Source organism: Oncorhynchus tshawytscha, linkage group LG14, assembly GCF_018296145.1.
Source record: "Oncorhynchus tshawytscha isolate Ot180627B linkage group LG14, Otsh_v2.0, whole genome shotgun sequence".
Lineage (NCBI taxonomy): Eukaryota > Metazoa > Chordata > Actinopteri > Salmoniformes > Salmonidae > Oncorhynchus > Oncorhynchus tshawytscha.
The window spans coordinates 54,753,021-54,767,387 of record NC_056442.1 but is presented as its reverse complement, the minus strand read 5'-3'; the positions used below and the strand labels follow the sequence as shown (position 1 = coordinate 54,767,387).

Here is a 14,367-nt window from a genome sequence, read left to right as displayed (position 1 = left end):
CTATTTCCTGTTGTCATTTAACTGTAGGTCTGAATCCTGTCATTTAACTGTAGGTCTATCTCCTGTTGTCATTTAACTGTAGGTCTATCTCCTGTTGTCATTTAACTGTAGGTCTATCTCCTGTCATTTAACTGTAGGTCTATCTCCTGTTGTCATTTAACTGTAGGTCTATCTCCTGTTGTCATTTAACTGTAGGTCTATCTCCTGTTGTCATTTAGCTGTAGGTCTATCTCCTGTTGTCATTTAACTGTAGGTCTATCTCCTGTCATTTAGCTGTAGGTCTATCTCCTGTTGTCATTTAACTGTAGGTCTATCTCCTGTTGTCATTTAGCTGTAGGTCTATCTCCTGTTGTCATTTAACCTATCTCCTGTTGTCATTTAGCTGTAGGTCTATCTCCTGTCATTTAACTGTAGGTCTATCTCCTGTTGTCATTTAGCTGTAGGTCTATCTCCTGTTATCATTTAGCTGTAGGTCTATCTCCTGTTGTCATTTAGCTGTAGGTCTATCTCCTGTTATCATTTAACTGTAGGTCTATCTCCTGTTATCATTTAGCTGTAGGTCTATCTCCTGTTGTCATTTAACTGTAGGTCTATTTCTGTTGTCATTTAACTGTAGGTCATTTATTTAACTGTAGGTCTATCTCCTGTTGTCATTTAACTGTAGGTCTATCTCCTGTTGTCATTTAACTGTAGGTCTATCTCCTGTCATTTAACTGTAGGTCTATCTCCTGTTGTCATTTAGCTGTAGGTCTATCTCCTGTTGTCATTTAACTGTAGGTCTATCTCCTGTTGTCATTTAACTGTAGGTCTATCTCCTGTCATTTAACTGTAGGTCTATCTCCTGTCATTTAGCTGTAGGTCTATCTCCTGTTGTCATTTAACTGTAGGTCTATCTCCTGTTATCATTTAACTGTAGGTCTATCTCCTGTTGTCATTTAGCTGTAGGTCTATCTCCTGTTGTCATTTAACTGTAGGTCTATCTCCTGTTGTCATTTAGCTGTAGGTCTATCTCCTGTTGTCATTTAGCTGTAGGTCTATCTCCTGTTGTCATTTAACTGTAGGTCTATCTCCTGTTGTCATTTAACTTTAGGCCTATCTCCTGTTATCATTTAGCTGTAGGTCTTTCTCCTGTTGTCATTTCGCTGTAGGTCTATCTCCTGTTGTCATTTTACTGTAGGTCTATCTCCTGTTGTCATTTAACTGTAGGTCTATCTCCTGTTATCATTTAGCTGTAGGTCTTTCTCCTGTCATTTAACTGTAGGTCTATCTCCTGTCATTTAGCTGTAGGTCTATCTCCTGTTGTCATTTAACTGTAGGTCTATCTCCTGTTATCATTTAACTGTAGGTCTATCTCCTGTTGTCATTTAGCTGTAGGTCTATCTCCTGTTGTCATTTAACTGTAGGTCTATCTCCTGTTGTCATTTAGCTGTAGGTCTATCTCCTGTTGTCATTTAGCTGTAGGTCTATCTCCTGTTGTCATTTAACTGTAGGTCTATCTCCTGTTGTCATTTAACTTTAGGCCTATCTGCTGTTGTCATTTTACTGTAGGTCTATCTCCTGTTGTCATTTAACTGTAGGTCTATCTCCTGTTATCATTTAGCTGTAGGTCTTTCTCCTGTTGTCATTTAGCTGTAGGTCTATCTCCTGTTGTCATTTAACTGTAGGTCTATCTCCTGTTGTCATTTAACTGTAGGTCTATCTCCTGTTGTCATTTAACTTTAGGCCTATCTGCTGTTGTCATTTTAATGGGTTGGTGGGGCATAATGTCAGGGATAATTCACTGAAATGATTCTGGCCATCGATCTACACTTTGATAACTGACATGAATCTGGGTTGCTGTGGTTAAAAGAACAGCCAATAACATCACTGCGACTGCAATGTGACTCTCTACAATGACTGGCACTTCAATGCAAACACAAGTCCACCTCTCTCTCTCTCTCACACACACACACACACACACACATACACCGACACACACACACACTGAGCTAAACGACTACCGCCCCGTAGCACTCACTTCCGTCATCATGAAGTGCTTTGAGAGACTAGTCAAGGACCACATCACCTCCACCCTACCTGACACCCTAGACCCACTCCAATTTGCTTACCGCCCAAATAGGTCCACAGACGATGCAATCTCAACCACACTGCACACTGCCCTAACCCATCTGGACAAGAGGAATACCTATGTGAGAATGCTGTTCATCGACTACAGCTCGGCATTCAACACCATACTACCCTCCAAGCTCGTCATCAAGCTCGAGACCCTGGGTCTCGACCCCGCCCTGTGCAACTGGGTACTGGACTTCCTGACGGGCCGCCCCCAGGTGGTGAGGGTAGGCAACAACATCTCCACCCCGCTGATCCTCAACACTGGGGCCCCACAAGGGTGCGTTCTGAGCCCTCTCCTGTACTCCCTGTTCACCCACGACTGCGTGGCCACGCACACCTCCAACTCAATCATCAAGTTTACAGATGACACTACAGTGGTAGGCTTGATTACCAACAACGACGAGACGGCCTACAGGGAGGAGGTGAGGGCCCTCGGAGTGTGGTGTCAGGAAAATAACATCACACTCAACGTCAACAAAACTAAGGAGATGATTGTGGACTTCAGGTAACAGCAGAGGGAACTCCCCCCTATCAACATCGATGGAACAGTAGTGGAGAGGGTAGGAAGTTTTAAGTTCCTCGGCATACACATCACAGACAAACTGAATTGGTCCACCCACACAGACAGCATCGTGAAGAAGGCGCAGCAGCGCCTCTTCAACCTCAGGAGGCTGAAGAAATTCGGCTTGTCACCAAAAGCACTCACAAACTTCTACAGATGCACAATCGAGAGCATCCTGTCGGGCTGTATCACCGCCTGGTACGGCAACTGCTCAAGGCTCTCCAGAGGGTAGTGAGGTCTGCACAACGCATCACCGGGGGCAAACTACCTGCCCTCCAGGACACCTACACCACCCGATGTTACAGGAAGGCCATAAAGATCATCAAGGACAACAACCACCCGAGCCACTGCCTGTTCACCCCGCTATCATCCAGAAGGCGAGGTCAGTACAGGTGCATCAAAGCTGGGACCGAGAGACTGAAAAACAGCTTCTATCTCAAGGCCATCAGACTGTTAAACAGCCACCACTAACATTGAGTGGCTGCTGCCAACACACTGACTCAACTCCAGCCACTTTAATAATGGGAATTGATGGGAAATGATGTAAAATATATCACTAGCCACTTTAAACAATGCTACCTAATATGTTTACATACCCTACATTATTCATCTCATATGTATACGTTGATACTGTACTCTATATCATCTACTGCATCCTTATGTAATACATGTATCACTAGCCACTTTAACTATGCCACTTTGTTTACATACTCATCTCATATGTATATACTGTACTCGATACCATCTACCGTATCTTGCCTATGCTGCTCTGTACCATCACTCATTCATATATCTTTATGTACATATTCTTTATCCCCTTACACTGTGTATAAGACAGTAGTTTTGGAATTGTTAGCTAGATTACTTGTTGGATTATTACTGCATTGTCGGAACTAGAAGCACAAGCATTTCGCTACACTCGCATTAACATCTGCTAACCATGTGTATGTGACAAATAAAATTTGATTTGATTTGATTTGACACACACCGACACACACACACACACACTCTCTCTCTCTCACTCACTCACTCACTCACTCACTCACTCACTCACACACACACTAGATGCACACATGGCTTGTTTTCAAGTGAAGCTGCTGGATGTTCCAACAACAAACCGCTACAACGGGACATTTAAGTGACTTTGTACCATCTGTGAGCTTTTTAAATGACCACTTAGAAAGCCATCAGGCTTGCCAGCGCCGACAGGTGAGCTCCGTACAGAGGCTATGGGTCATTGTGTGTAAACTCACAAGTAGCCTAGAGAGATGAAAAGTCCATCTGTTTTATGGGGCAGTTCCTTAGAATTGGCCCTGAATTACAAACGTTTTAGTTACTGTTGGCAATATCACTATAGCCGTTGTTAATTCATGATTGGTCATGATTGGTCACTTGTTTGCAAGTGAGAATAAAGCAGAAAAAAGGAGGATAATCAATATTATACAACGGGTCTAATCCTGAATTCTGATTGGTTAAACACGTATTCCAGCTGGTGTCTATTCCACAAATTATTATTTGAATAGGTTGGTAACCCGTTGTATAAAAGTGATAATTATACCAATATATCCCACAAACACCGGCTTCTCGGGCGTTATCACTTAATCATATGATGGCTAGATAGCAGGGGACACATTGGTCAGCCTCGTTCACACTGCAGGTCTTAATGCTCAAATCAGTTTTTTGGGGAATAGGGTACAGGTGACCAAGTCGAATGTGTGTGTTCAGACAGCAGTCATTTGCTGACCTGGCTACGCTGGTTGTCATAGTAACGACTGGTGTGTGAGCGGTGGTGTATTCTGATTGGTGTTGGTTCTCCCGCTTCACTCAGAAGTCATGTAGCAAGCTAAGCTGACATCAATGCGTCGACATGGACGTTTCCCAGTCACTTCGAAGGTAGAGTAAGAATACTTTTAAGTTTAAAAAATTATCCAACTTTCAAAGCAAATAATTTTTGGCTAGTCACAGCAGTCAACTGGCTAGTCACAGCAGTCAACTAGCTAGTCACAGCAGTCAACTAGCTAGTCACAGCAGTCAACTAGCTAGTCACAGCAGTCAACTAGCTAGTCACAACAGTCAACTAGCTAGTCACAGCAGTCAACTAGCTAGTCACAGCAGTCAACTAGCTAGTCACAGCAGTCAACTAGCTAGTCACAACAGTCAACTAGCTAGTCACAGCAGTCAACTAGCTAGTCACAACAGTCAACTAGCTAGTCACAGCAGTCAACTAGCTAGTCACAGCAGTCAACTAGCTAGTCACAACAGTCAACTAGCTAGTCACAGCAGTCAACTAGCTAGTCACAGCAGTCACAGCAGTCAACTCAACTAGCTAGTCACAGCAGTCAACTAGCTAGTCACAGCAGTCAACTAGCTAGTCACACCAGTCAATTAGCTAGCCACAGCAGTCAACTAGCTAGTCACAGCAGTCAACTAGCTAGTCACAGCAGTCAACTAGCTAGCCACAGCAGTCAGCTAGCTAGTCACAGCAGTCAACTAGCTAGTCACACCAGTCAACTAGCTAGCCACAGCAGTCAGCTAGCTAGTCACAGCAGTCAACTAGCTAGTCACACCAGTCAATTAGCTAGCCACAGCAGTCAGCTAGCTAGTCACAGCAGTCAACTAGCTAGCCACAGCAGTCAACTAGCTAGCCACAGCAGTCAACTAGCTAGCCACAGCAGTCACAGCTAGTCACAACAGTCAACTAGCTAGTCACAGCAGTCAACTAGCTAGTCACAACAGTCAACTAGCTAGTCACAGCAGTCAACTCAGCTAGTCACAGCAGTCAACTAGCTAGTCACATCAGTCAACTAGCTAGTCACAGCAGTCAGTCAACTAGCTAGTCACAACAGTCAACTAGCTAGTCACAGCAGTCAACTAGCTAGTCACAGCAGTCAACTAGCTAGTCACAACTGGTCAGCTAGCTAGTCACAGCAGTCAACTCAACTGGCTAGTCACAGCTAGTCAACAACTGGCTAGTCACAACAGTCAACTAGCTAGTCACAGCAGTCAACTGGCTAGTCACAACAGTCAACTAGCTAGTCACAACAGTCAACTAGTTAGTCACAGCAGTCAACTAGCTAGTCACAACAGTCAACTAGCTAGTCACAACAGTCAACTAGCTAGTCACAGCAGTCAACTAGCTAGTCACAGCATTCAACTGGCTAGTCAGTCACAACAGTCAACTAGCTAGTCACAGCAGTCAACTAGCTAGTCACAGCAGTCAACTAGCTAGTCACAACAGTCAACTAGCTAGTCACAGCAGTCAACTAGTTAGTCACAGCAGTCAACTAGCTAGTCACAACAGTCAACTAGCTAGTCAACAGCTAGTCACGTCAACTAGCTAGTCACAACAGTCAACTAGCTAGTCACAGCAGTCAACTAGCTAGTCACAACAGTCAACTAGCTAGTCACAGCAGTCAACTAGCTAGTCACAGCAGTCAACTAGCTAGTCACAGCAGTCAACTAGCTAGTCACAGCAGTCAACTAGCTAGTCACAACAGTCAACTATCTAGTCACAACAGTCAACTAGCTAGTCATAGCAGTCAACTAGCTAGTCACAACAGTCAACTAGCTAGTCACAGCAGTCAACTAGTTAGACACAGCAGTCAACTAGCTAGTCACAACAGTCAACTAGCTAGTCACAACAGTCAACTATCTAGTCACAGCAGTCAACTAGCTAGTCACAGCAGTCAACTAGCTAGTCACAGCAGTCAACTAGTTAGTCACAGAAGTCAACTAGTTAGTCACAGCAGTCAACTAGTTAGTCACAGCAGTCAACTAGCTAGTCACAACAGTCAAGTAGCTAGTCACAGCAGTCAACTAGTTAGTCACAGCAGTCAACTAGCTAGTCACAACAGTCAACTAGCTAGTCACAACAGTCAACTAGCTAGTCACAACAGTCAACTAGCTAGTCACAACAGTCAACTAGCTAGTCACAGCAGTCAACTAGCTGGTCACCACAGTCAACTAGCTAGTCACAGCAGTCAACTAGCTAGTCACCGCAGTCAACTGGCTAGTCACAACAGTCAACTAGCTAGTCACAACAGTCAACTAGCTAGTCACAGCAGTCAACTAGCTAGTCACAGCAGTCAGCTAGCTAGTCACAGCAGTCAACTAGCTAGTCACAGCAGTCAACTGGCTAGTCACAACAGTCAACTAGCTAGTCACAGCAGTCAACTAGCTAGTCACACAGCAGTCAACTAGCTAGTCACACAGCGGTCAGCTAGCTAGTCACAGCAGTCAACTAGCTACAGCAGTCAACTGCTAGTCACAGCAGTCAACTAGCTAGTCACAGTCAACTAGCTAGTCACAGCACAGCAGTCAACTAGCTAGTCACAGCAGTCAACTGGCTGGTCACAGCAGTCAGCTAGCTGGTCACAGCAGTCAACTAGCTAGTCACAGCAGTCAACTAGCTAGTCACAACAGTCAACTAGCTAGTCACAGCAGTCAACTAGCTAGTCACAGCAGTCAACTAGCTAGTCACAGCAGTGAACTAGCTAGTCATAGCAGTGAACTAGCTAGTCACAGCAGTCAACTAGCTAGCAAGGTAGCTGTTTAACTTTCTAACACATTCACTAATTAGTTTGTAAACAATTAACAAGCTAACTAGCTACCACATGTTATGGTCAAAACTGTTAACAGAGTAGCAAGCAAGCAACAAGATATGGCAAATCATAGTGTTAAAAACCACGAGGGAAAATAAATCAGATTTGACCTTTCAGACACAAGTTGCATGGCCAGGAATACGATTTGCATATGACTTCAAAACACCTACGAAAGTGGTTTGAAATGTGGCTTGAAATATCAGATTCCATGTGCTTTTTTGGCAGTTCGGAATCTGAACTGGAATCTGAACTGGAATCAGATATGCAAATCAATCAGATTTGAGTCCCTTCAAACTGCCAGTGTGAACAGGGCTTCGATCTATCTATATATATCTATATCTTCTATCTATCTTTATATATCTATATATTCTATCTATCTATATATATATATATATCTTCTATCTATCTATATATATCTATATCTTCTATCTACATATATCTTCTATCTATCTATTTATATCTATATCTATCTATCTATCTATATATATATATATATATATATATTTATCTTTTATCTATATATATATATATCTTCTCTATATATATATATATATCTATATCTATATATATATATATATATATATATCTTCTATCTATCTATATATATCTATATCTTCTATCTATATATATCTATCTATCTATCTATATTTTCTATATCTATATATATCTATATCTTCTATCTATATATATATATATATCTATCTATATATATATATATCTTCTATCTATCTATATATATCTATATCTTCTATCTATATATATCTATCTATCTATATCTTCTATCTATCTATATATATCTATATATTCTATCTATGTATATCTATATCTTCTATCTATCTGTATATATCTATATCTTCTATCTATCTATATATATCTATATCTTCTATCTATATATATCTATCTATCTATCTATCTATATCTTCTATCTATCTATATATATCTATATCTTCTATCTATATATATCTATCTATCTATATATTCTATCTATCTCTATATATCTATATCTTCTATCTATCTATATATATCTATATATTCTATCTATGTATATCTATATCTTCTATCTATCTGTATATATCTATATCTTCTATCTATATATATATATCTATCTATCTATATATATCTATCTATATCTTCTATCTATCTATATATATCTATATCTTCTATCTATCTATATATATATATATCTTCTATCTATCTATATATATCTATATATTCTATCTATCTATGTATATCTATATATTCTATCTATCTGTATATATCTATATCTTCTATCTATCTGTATATATCTATATCTTCTATCTATCTATATATATATATATATATCTTCTATCTATCTATATATATCTATATCTTCTATCTATCTATGTATATCTATATATTCTATCTATGTATATCTATATCTTCTATCTATCTGTATATATCTATATCTTCTATCTATATATATCTATCTATCTATATATATCTATCTATATCTTCTATCTATCTATATATATCTATATATTCTATCTATCTATGTATATCTATATATTCTATCTATCTGTATATATCTATATCTTCTATCTATCTATATATATCTATATCTTCTATCTATCTTTATATATCTATATCTTCTATCTATCTATATCTATCTATATCTTCTATCTATATATATGTTACTGGTGTTTCTTAATTCTGGTCCTGGAAACACAGAGGACCTGAATAATGTATTGCCTCAGCACTACACACACCTGATTTAACTCTAAAGCTTGATGATGAGTTGACCATTTGAATCAGCTGTGTAGTTGCTAGGGGCACAACCTAAAATGTGCACCCCTTTGCGTTCCTATGACCAGGATGAAGAACCACTGGTTTAGGCTATACAGGTCAAAGTGATGCAGCCCTAGTGTAAACATTTATTTACCTAGCTAGCCTATAGTCTGACCCAGAGCCATATTATTTTCTAAATATACAGCACTGGTTGGTATAGACAGCAGTCAACTAGTTAGTCACAACAGTGAACTAGCTAGTCAACTAGCTAGTCACAGCAGTCAACTAGTTAGTCACAGCAGTCAACTAGTTAGTCACAGCAGTCAACTAGTTAGCAAGGTAGCTGTTTAACTTTCTAACACATTCACTAATTAGTTTGTAAACAATTAACAAGCTAACTAGCTACCACATGTTATGGTCAAAACTGTTAACTGAGTAGCAAGCAAGCAACAAGATATGGCAAATCATAGTGTTAAAAACCACGAGGGAAAATAAATCAGATTTGACCTTTCAGACACAAGTTGCATGGCCAGGAATACGATTTGCATATGACTTCAAAACACCTACTAAAGGTTTGTTTATGTTAGCCACTTAGGTAAACGTTGCGAGGTTAGATACCTGTCTGGGGGTCCTCTCTGATTTACTCCTGCACCACTCCCAGTCCATCAGCTCCATTTTTCTGCACTCTACATGCGACAGTCTCCGTTCCGTTCCCTCGAACACTGATGACGTGTCGGTGAGGTCCTGGTCTCTGTGGTTATCGTGAGGAAATTGGAGGCAGTCTGCCAGCGCCAGGGTCTCTCCTCCACTTGGCACTACCTCGAGAAGCAGCTCGCCATGTTCACGCAGTGGGGAGCTGTCCACTGCACGTGGGGTCCTGAACTCCAGCTCGGCCTGCAGGCTCGCGACCCCGGAGCTGTCCAGCACGGCAAACTGGTTTTCTGTGAAGTCGCAGTTGAAGAAGTTGTAATAGGAAGGCTTCTCGATGGACGGGTTTCGGTGGGGTTTGGTCGCGTGCGATATCTTGTATATTCCGTACCCTTTTTGGAAGGAGAGGTTAAATTCAAACCTCTTCTTTGCTGCGGAAAGAAAATGAAAATGTATAGTAACTTTTGCCCCCCAAAAATAAATAAACATATTTCATTTAGATAAGTGATTGTTTATAAATGTACGACATTGATGTATGCTTATGTGTTTCAGACCCAAATTATGCTTCATTGTAACAACTGTTGTCATGTAAATGTGTTAGGTTTAATGTGTAGATCTATACTGTATGTTATGGGGCATTTACCATAATACTGTGAGTTTGATTCTCATAGGCATATACTGTAGGGTTATGTAGCTTATGTTATGTTTAAATGGTACGTCGCTTTAGATAAGCGTCTGGTTTTTCCACTCTGCACCTCAGCTCACTGGCCCTTTACAATCACAGAGGGCATAGCCTACCGGTGGGCTCATGCTCTGTGTCCCGCGGGCAGTTGATGAAGCAGCCGCACGGAAGGTGGATCCAGCGATCGGAGAGTATGAACACCGGCGTGACGGCAGGCGCCAGCAGGGTCAGGAAAAAGCTCACCGTTTCCACCGCCTCCAGGTATGAACTGCTGGCGTTTACAGCAAGACGCACGAGCACCAGAGTCTGTGAATAAAACGGTACTCATCATTAGATGACAACACAGGGTAATGTGGGGTAACCGCCACCCACACACACCGTAATTCCAACAGAAACCACTTTATGTCACCAAATGTTCCCCAACACTTTACCTGACTGTCACTACTCTTGGTCAATAATAATAAATGTTATCTGTCTCATATACCTTTTTTTTTAAGTTACTTTTTCAAGACAAAATTATTCTGAGGAGAGTTGAACTGGTATTTCCAAATTTAGACCAAGTTATATAGTGTACAAAACATTACAGCACCTTCCTAATATTCCTAATATTGTGATTTTAATGCTGTTCTTTAATTATTTTTTTACTTTTATTTATTATTCTTATTTTTTATTTTTATTTACTTTTTAAACTGCCTTGTTGGTTAAGGGCTTCTAAGTAAGCATTATTATCCTCCCACTAGGACTTGGGAAAGCAGTTTATTAGGCTATAGACTCAGTTAATTATGATGAACTACACAGGTTGGTAAAAGAGAACAGTTATGAGCTTGATGTAGGCTGGGTTTCTGTACAGCACTTTGAGACATCAGCTGACGTACGAAGGGCTATATAAATAAATTTGATTTGATTTGATGTACCTTTCCAATAAATATCGAGGGTCTTATTCTAGTGACATGATTATCGATGCTTGCCTGCCGTTTGACAAATACAAATAATCTGTCTCTTCAGTCCATAATAATCTCATCATGTATGCTATACCCACACGGTATCTGAGAACTGTTGGCTGGAGCGCCCTGCCAATATCAAACTGAGCACATTTATAACGCAATAGTTTTTTCTGTGAAAAGAAAATAACCCTCAGTAGTGTAAAATGAGATGTGAATTATACTGAAAAAGTATGTTTTATGTGCACTACATTATCACGCACAGCCTTTTATCCACAACAAATCAGTTTGATGGAAACACATAGAAGTAAAATTCAACATTTGGGAACATTTGCATATTGTTTTTATGCAGATTTTTGAATATTTGCATGCAAATCTGTTGCCAATTGAATGTAAACCATAGTGAGGATATTAACAGTGTGATGTGCAATGCCATTTTGTGGTGCTGACTACCCCACCTTACTCCACATGCTTTATAGAGTGGGCAGACGGCCTACGTGGCATTGCAGGACTAAGAAAATACACTGTATATAATGAAATAGCATTATTAAACCCCACATGAACACCTATTTGTTATAGGAGCATACATAGCCTGTCTATGATTTGATATTTTTTTTGTAATCTACACATTCTAGCATCTCTAGGCCACTCACCATCATAGGCATCCACAAGACAACTCTCACCACCGCTAGGATCATGGAGAAGCGCTTTTGTGCAAAGAACACCGGGGATTCCCAGTTACAGATGGTACCGCCATCCCTCAGTACACCGTCAGAGGCAGGGTTTGAACAGGTATATGTTTCCACTTTGTCCCGCACCCCTAACCCTTTCCCCAACCCACCCGGACTCAGCTCGTTGTAGGTACTGAAACTTCTGTCCAAGCTATCCCGAGAGAAGGACGGGAGTTCGCAGAGAGGCGCAGACCCGTCCCCTCTCAGATCCCTGGCTATATCCAAGTAGCTCGGGTATAACGTCCCCTGTGGCTCTCTGGAACACAGAAGCTGGTAGGTGAGAGGAACGAAGAAGATCACCAATCCGCAGAAACACACGGAGTACAATGAGAAAAGGATCAGAAGGTAAAAACCTCGTCTCTCCGGGAAGCAGCCGAGAGAGAGCCGAGTGAAAGTCCCCCAGCCGCACAGGGGTAGTACACTGACGGCCAGGCTGACTACCCACACCCCTGCTATCGCCAACATCACCCTTAACGGCCGAGGGCTTCCTTCTCGCTTGGTAACGTAAAAGGTATAGGCTGCGATAAGGCAAGCCTTCATATTGCTGGAGAGTCCTTGGAACACATAGAGAAGTCCCGATAACGTGCATATGGTCACCGACCCTCCCTCTCCATCTCTCTCCCACTGGAGGAGCATGAAGAGTGAGAGAGGTATCACGCTGAGCAGGTCGTCCACGGACATTGAAGCCACGATGAGCCACAGGATGGTTTTCCACCTCATCCGAATGAAAAAGAAGAGAGAATAAACACTTCCTAAGAAGGTAAGAGCGGCGATGGCGACGCACAAGCCGAACAGAAGCAGGCTCATCTGTCTTTGCGCCTCGGTGAGGTCCGTCCTCTCGTAGCTCGCCGTGAAAAGGTTGCTGTTGTTCGGCGATGGGGAGCTGAGAGTCGAGGACATTTTCATTTAGGTAACTTTGTCGACCTGGCTTGTGTTGCCCAATGTCCAGCCGCCCATATATATATATATATAATAAATAAATATATATATATATATATATATATATATATATATATATATATATATATATATAATATATATATATATATATATATATATATATATATATATATATATATATATATATATATATATATATATATATATATATATATATATATATATATATATATATATATATAAAAAACTTTGAGCCAATGCCAAAATGTTACTAGAGTTATAACGGCACACATAGGCTAGACTAAATCCCTGGTGAGTCACTCTGATAGGCTATATTTCAGCAGTCCAGTTGGATATATCTTGGATACATAACGGAAAGTAGCTTCCAGAATAGGACACCTGTGCACTTTAGACGCGCACTGGAGGAGATAGATGGCGAGACTCCTCGAGGATGATGCTCCGCGATTTATGTACAAACCTGAGAAGTGCGTGCTGCACTTTTACAAACCTCACGCTGTCGTCACTGTCTTTTCTTTCAATGGCAGAAGGGTAGGCTGTCGTGTAATAATAATAACTTTATACTTATACAAGTGTTCATTTGTTCCATGTGTTTAATGGACACATGTTTATTGCATATGCCCACACGGACATTTGGGGGTTAAGTGCCTTGCTCAAGAACACATCAACAGATTTGCTCACCTTGTCAGCTCAAGGATTCAAACCAGTGACCTTTCAGTTATTGGCAGAATGTTCTAACGTCGCTAACAGCCATGTGTGTGTGAGTGTGTGTGAGCTCCGGTTTTGAGGGTTGTGTGTTCAATCCCGATACTAGGCACTAGTTTTTAATAGTTTTGTTTGAACCCTTTACCATTCTGAATTCATGCCTGATCTGTTTCAGACCTACAGGGTGTATACAAACACACTCCATAATGCTGCTGGCTCCCAGTGGTTCCCTCTGTCTTGTTTCAGACTGTACAGGGTGTATGGAAACACACTCCATAATGCTGGCTGCCAGTGGTTCCCTCTGTCTTGTTTCAGACCGTACAGGGTGTATACAAACACACTCTATAATGGTGCTGGCTCCCAGTGGTTCCCTCTGTCTTGTTTCAGACCGTACAGGGTGTATACAAACACACTCTATAATGCTGCTGGGTCCCAGTGGTTCCCTCTGTCTTGTTTCAGACCGTACAGGGTGTATACAAACACACTCTATAATGCTGCTGGGTCCCAGTGGTTCCCTCTGTCTTGTTTCAGACCGTACAGGGTGTATGGAAACACACTCCATAATGCTGCTGGGTCCCAGTGGTTCCCTCTGTCTTGTTTCAGACCGTACAGGGTGTATGGAAACACACTCCATAATGCTGCTGGGTCCCAGTGGTTCCCTCTGTCTTGTTTCAGACCGTACAGGGTGTATACAAACACACTCTATAATGCTGCTGGGTCC

The 14,367-nt window shown here is 41.2% G+C and overlaps 1 protein-coding gene across 1 annotated transcript in view; it reads right to left on the bottom strand.

Moving 5' to 3' along the window:
* LOC112267501 (probable G-protein coupled receptor 149) overlaps positions 1 to 12,923 on the bottom strand; it is a 61,437-nt gene extending 48,514 nt beyond the window's left edge. Inside the window, exons 1-3 of the mRNA XM_024445737.2 lie at positions 11,946 to 12,923; positions 10,468 to 10,657; positions 9,640 to 10,100 (exon numbers count right to left, since the gene is read on the bottom strand). Of these exons, the coding sequence (XP_024301505.2) occupies positions 9,640 to 10,100; positions 10,468 to 10,657; positions 11,946 to 12,923 (1,629 nt within the window). The remainder of the gene's footprint in view (positions 1 to 9,639; positions 10,101 to 10,467; positions 10,658 to 11,945) is intronic.
* Between the last annotated feature and the right edge of the window lie 1,444 nt (positions 12,924 to 14,367).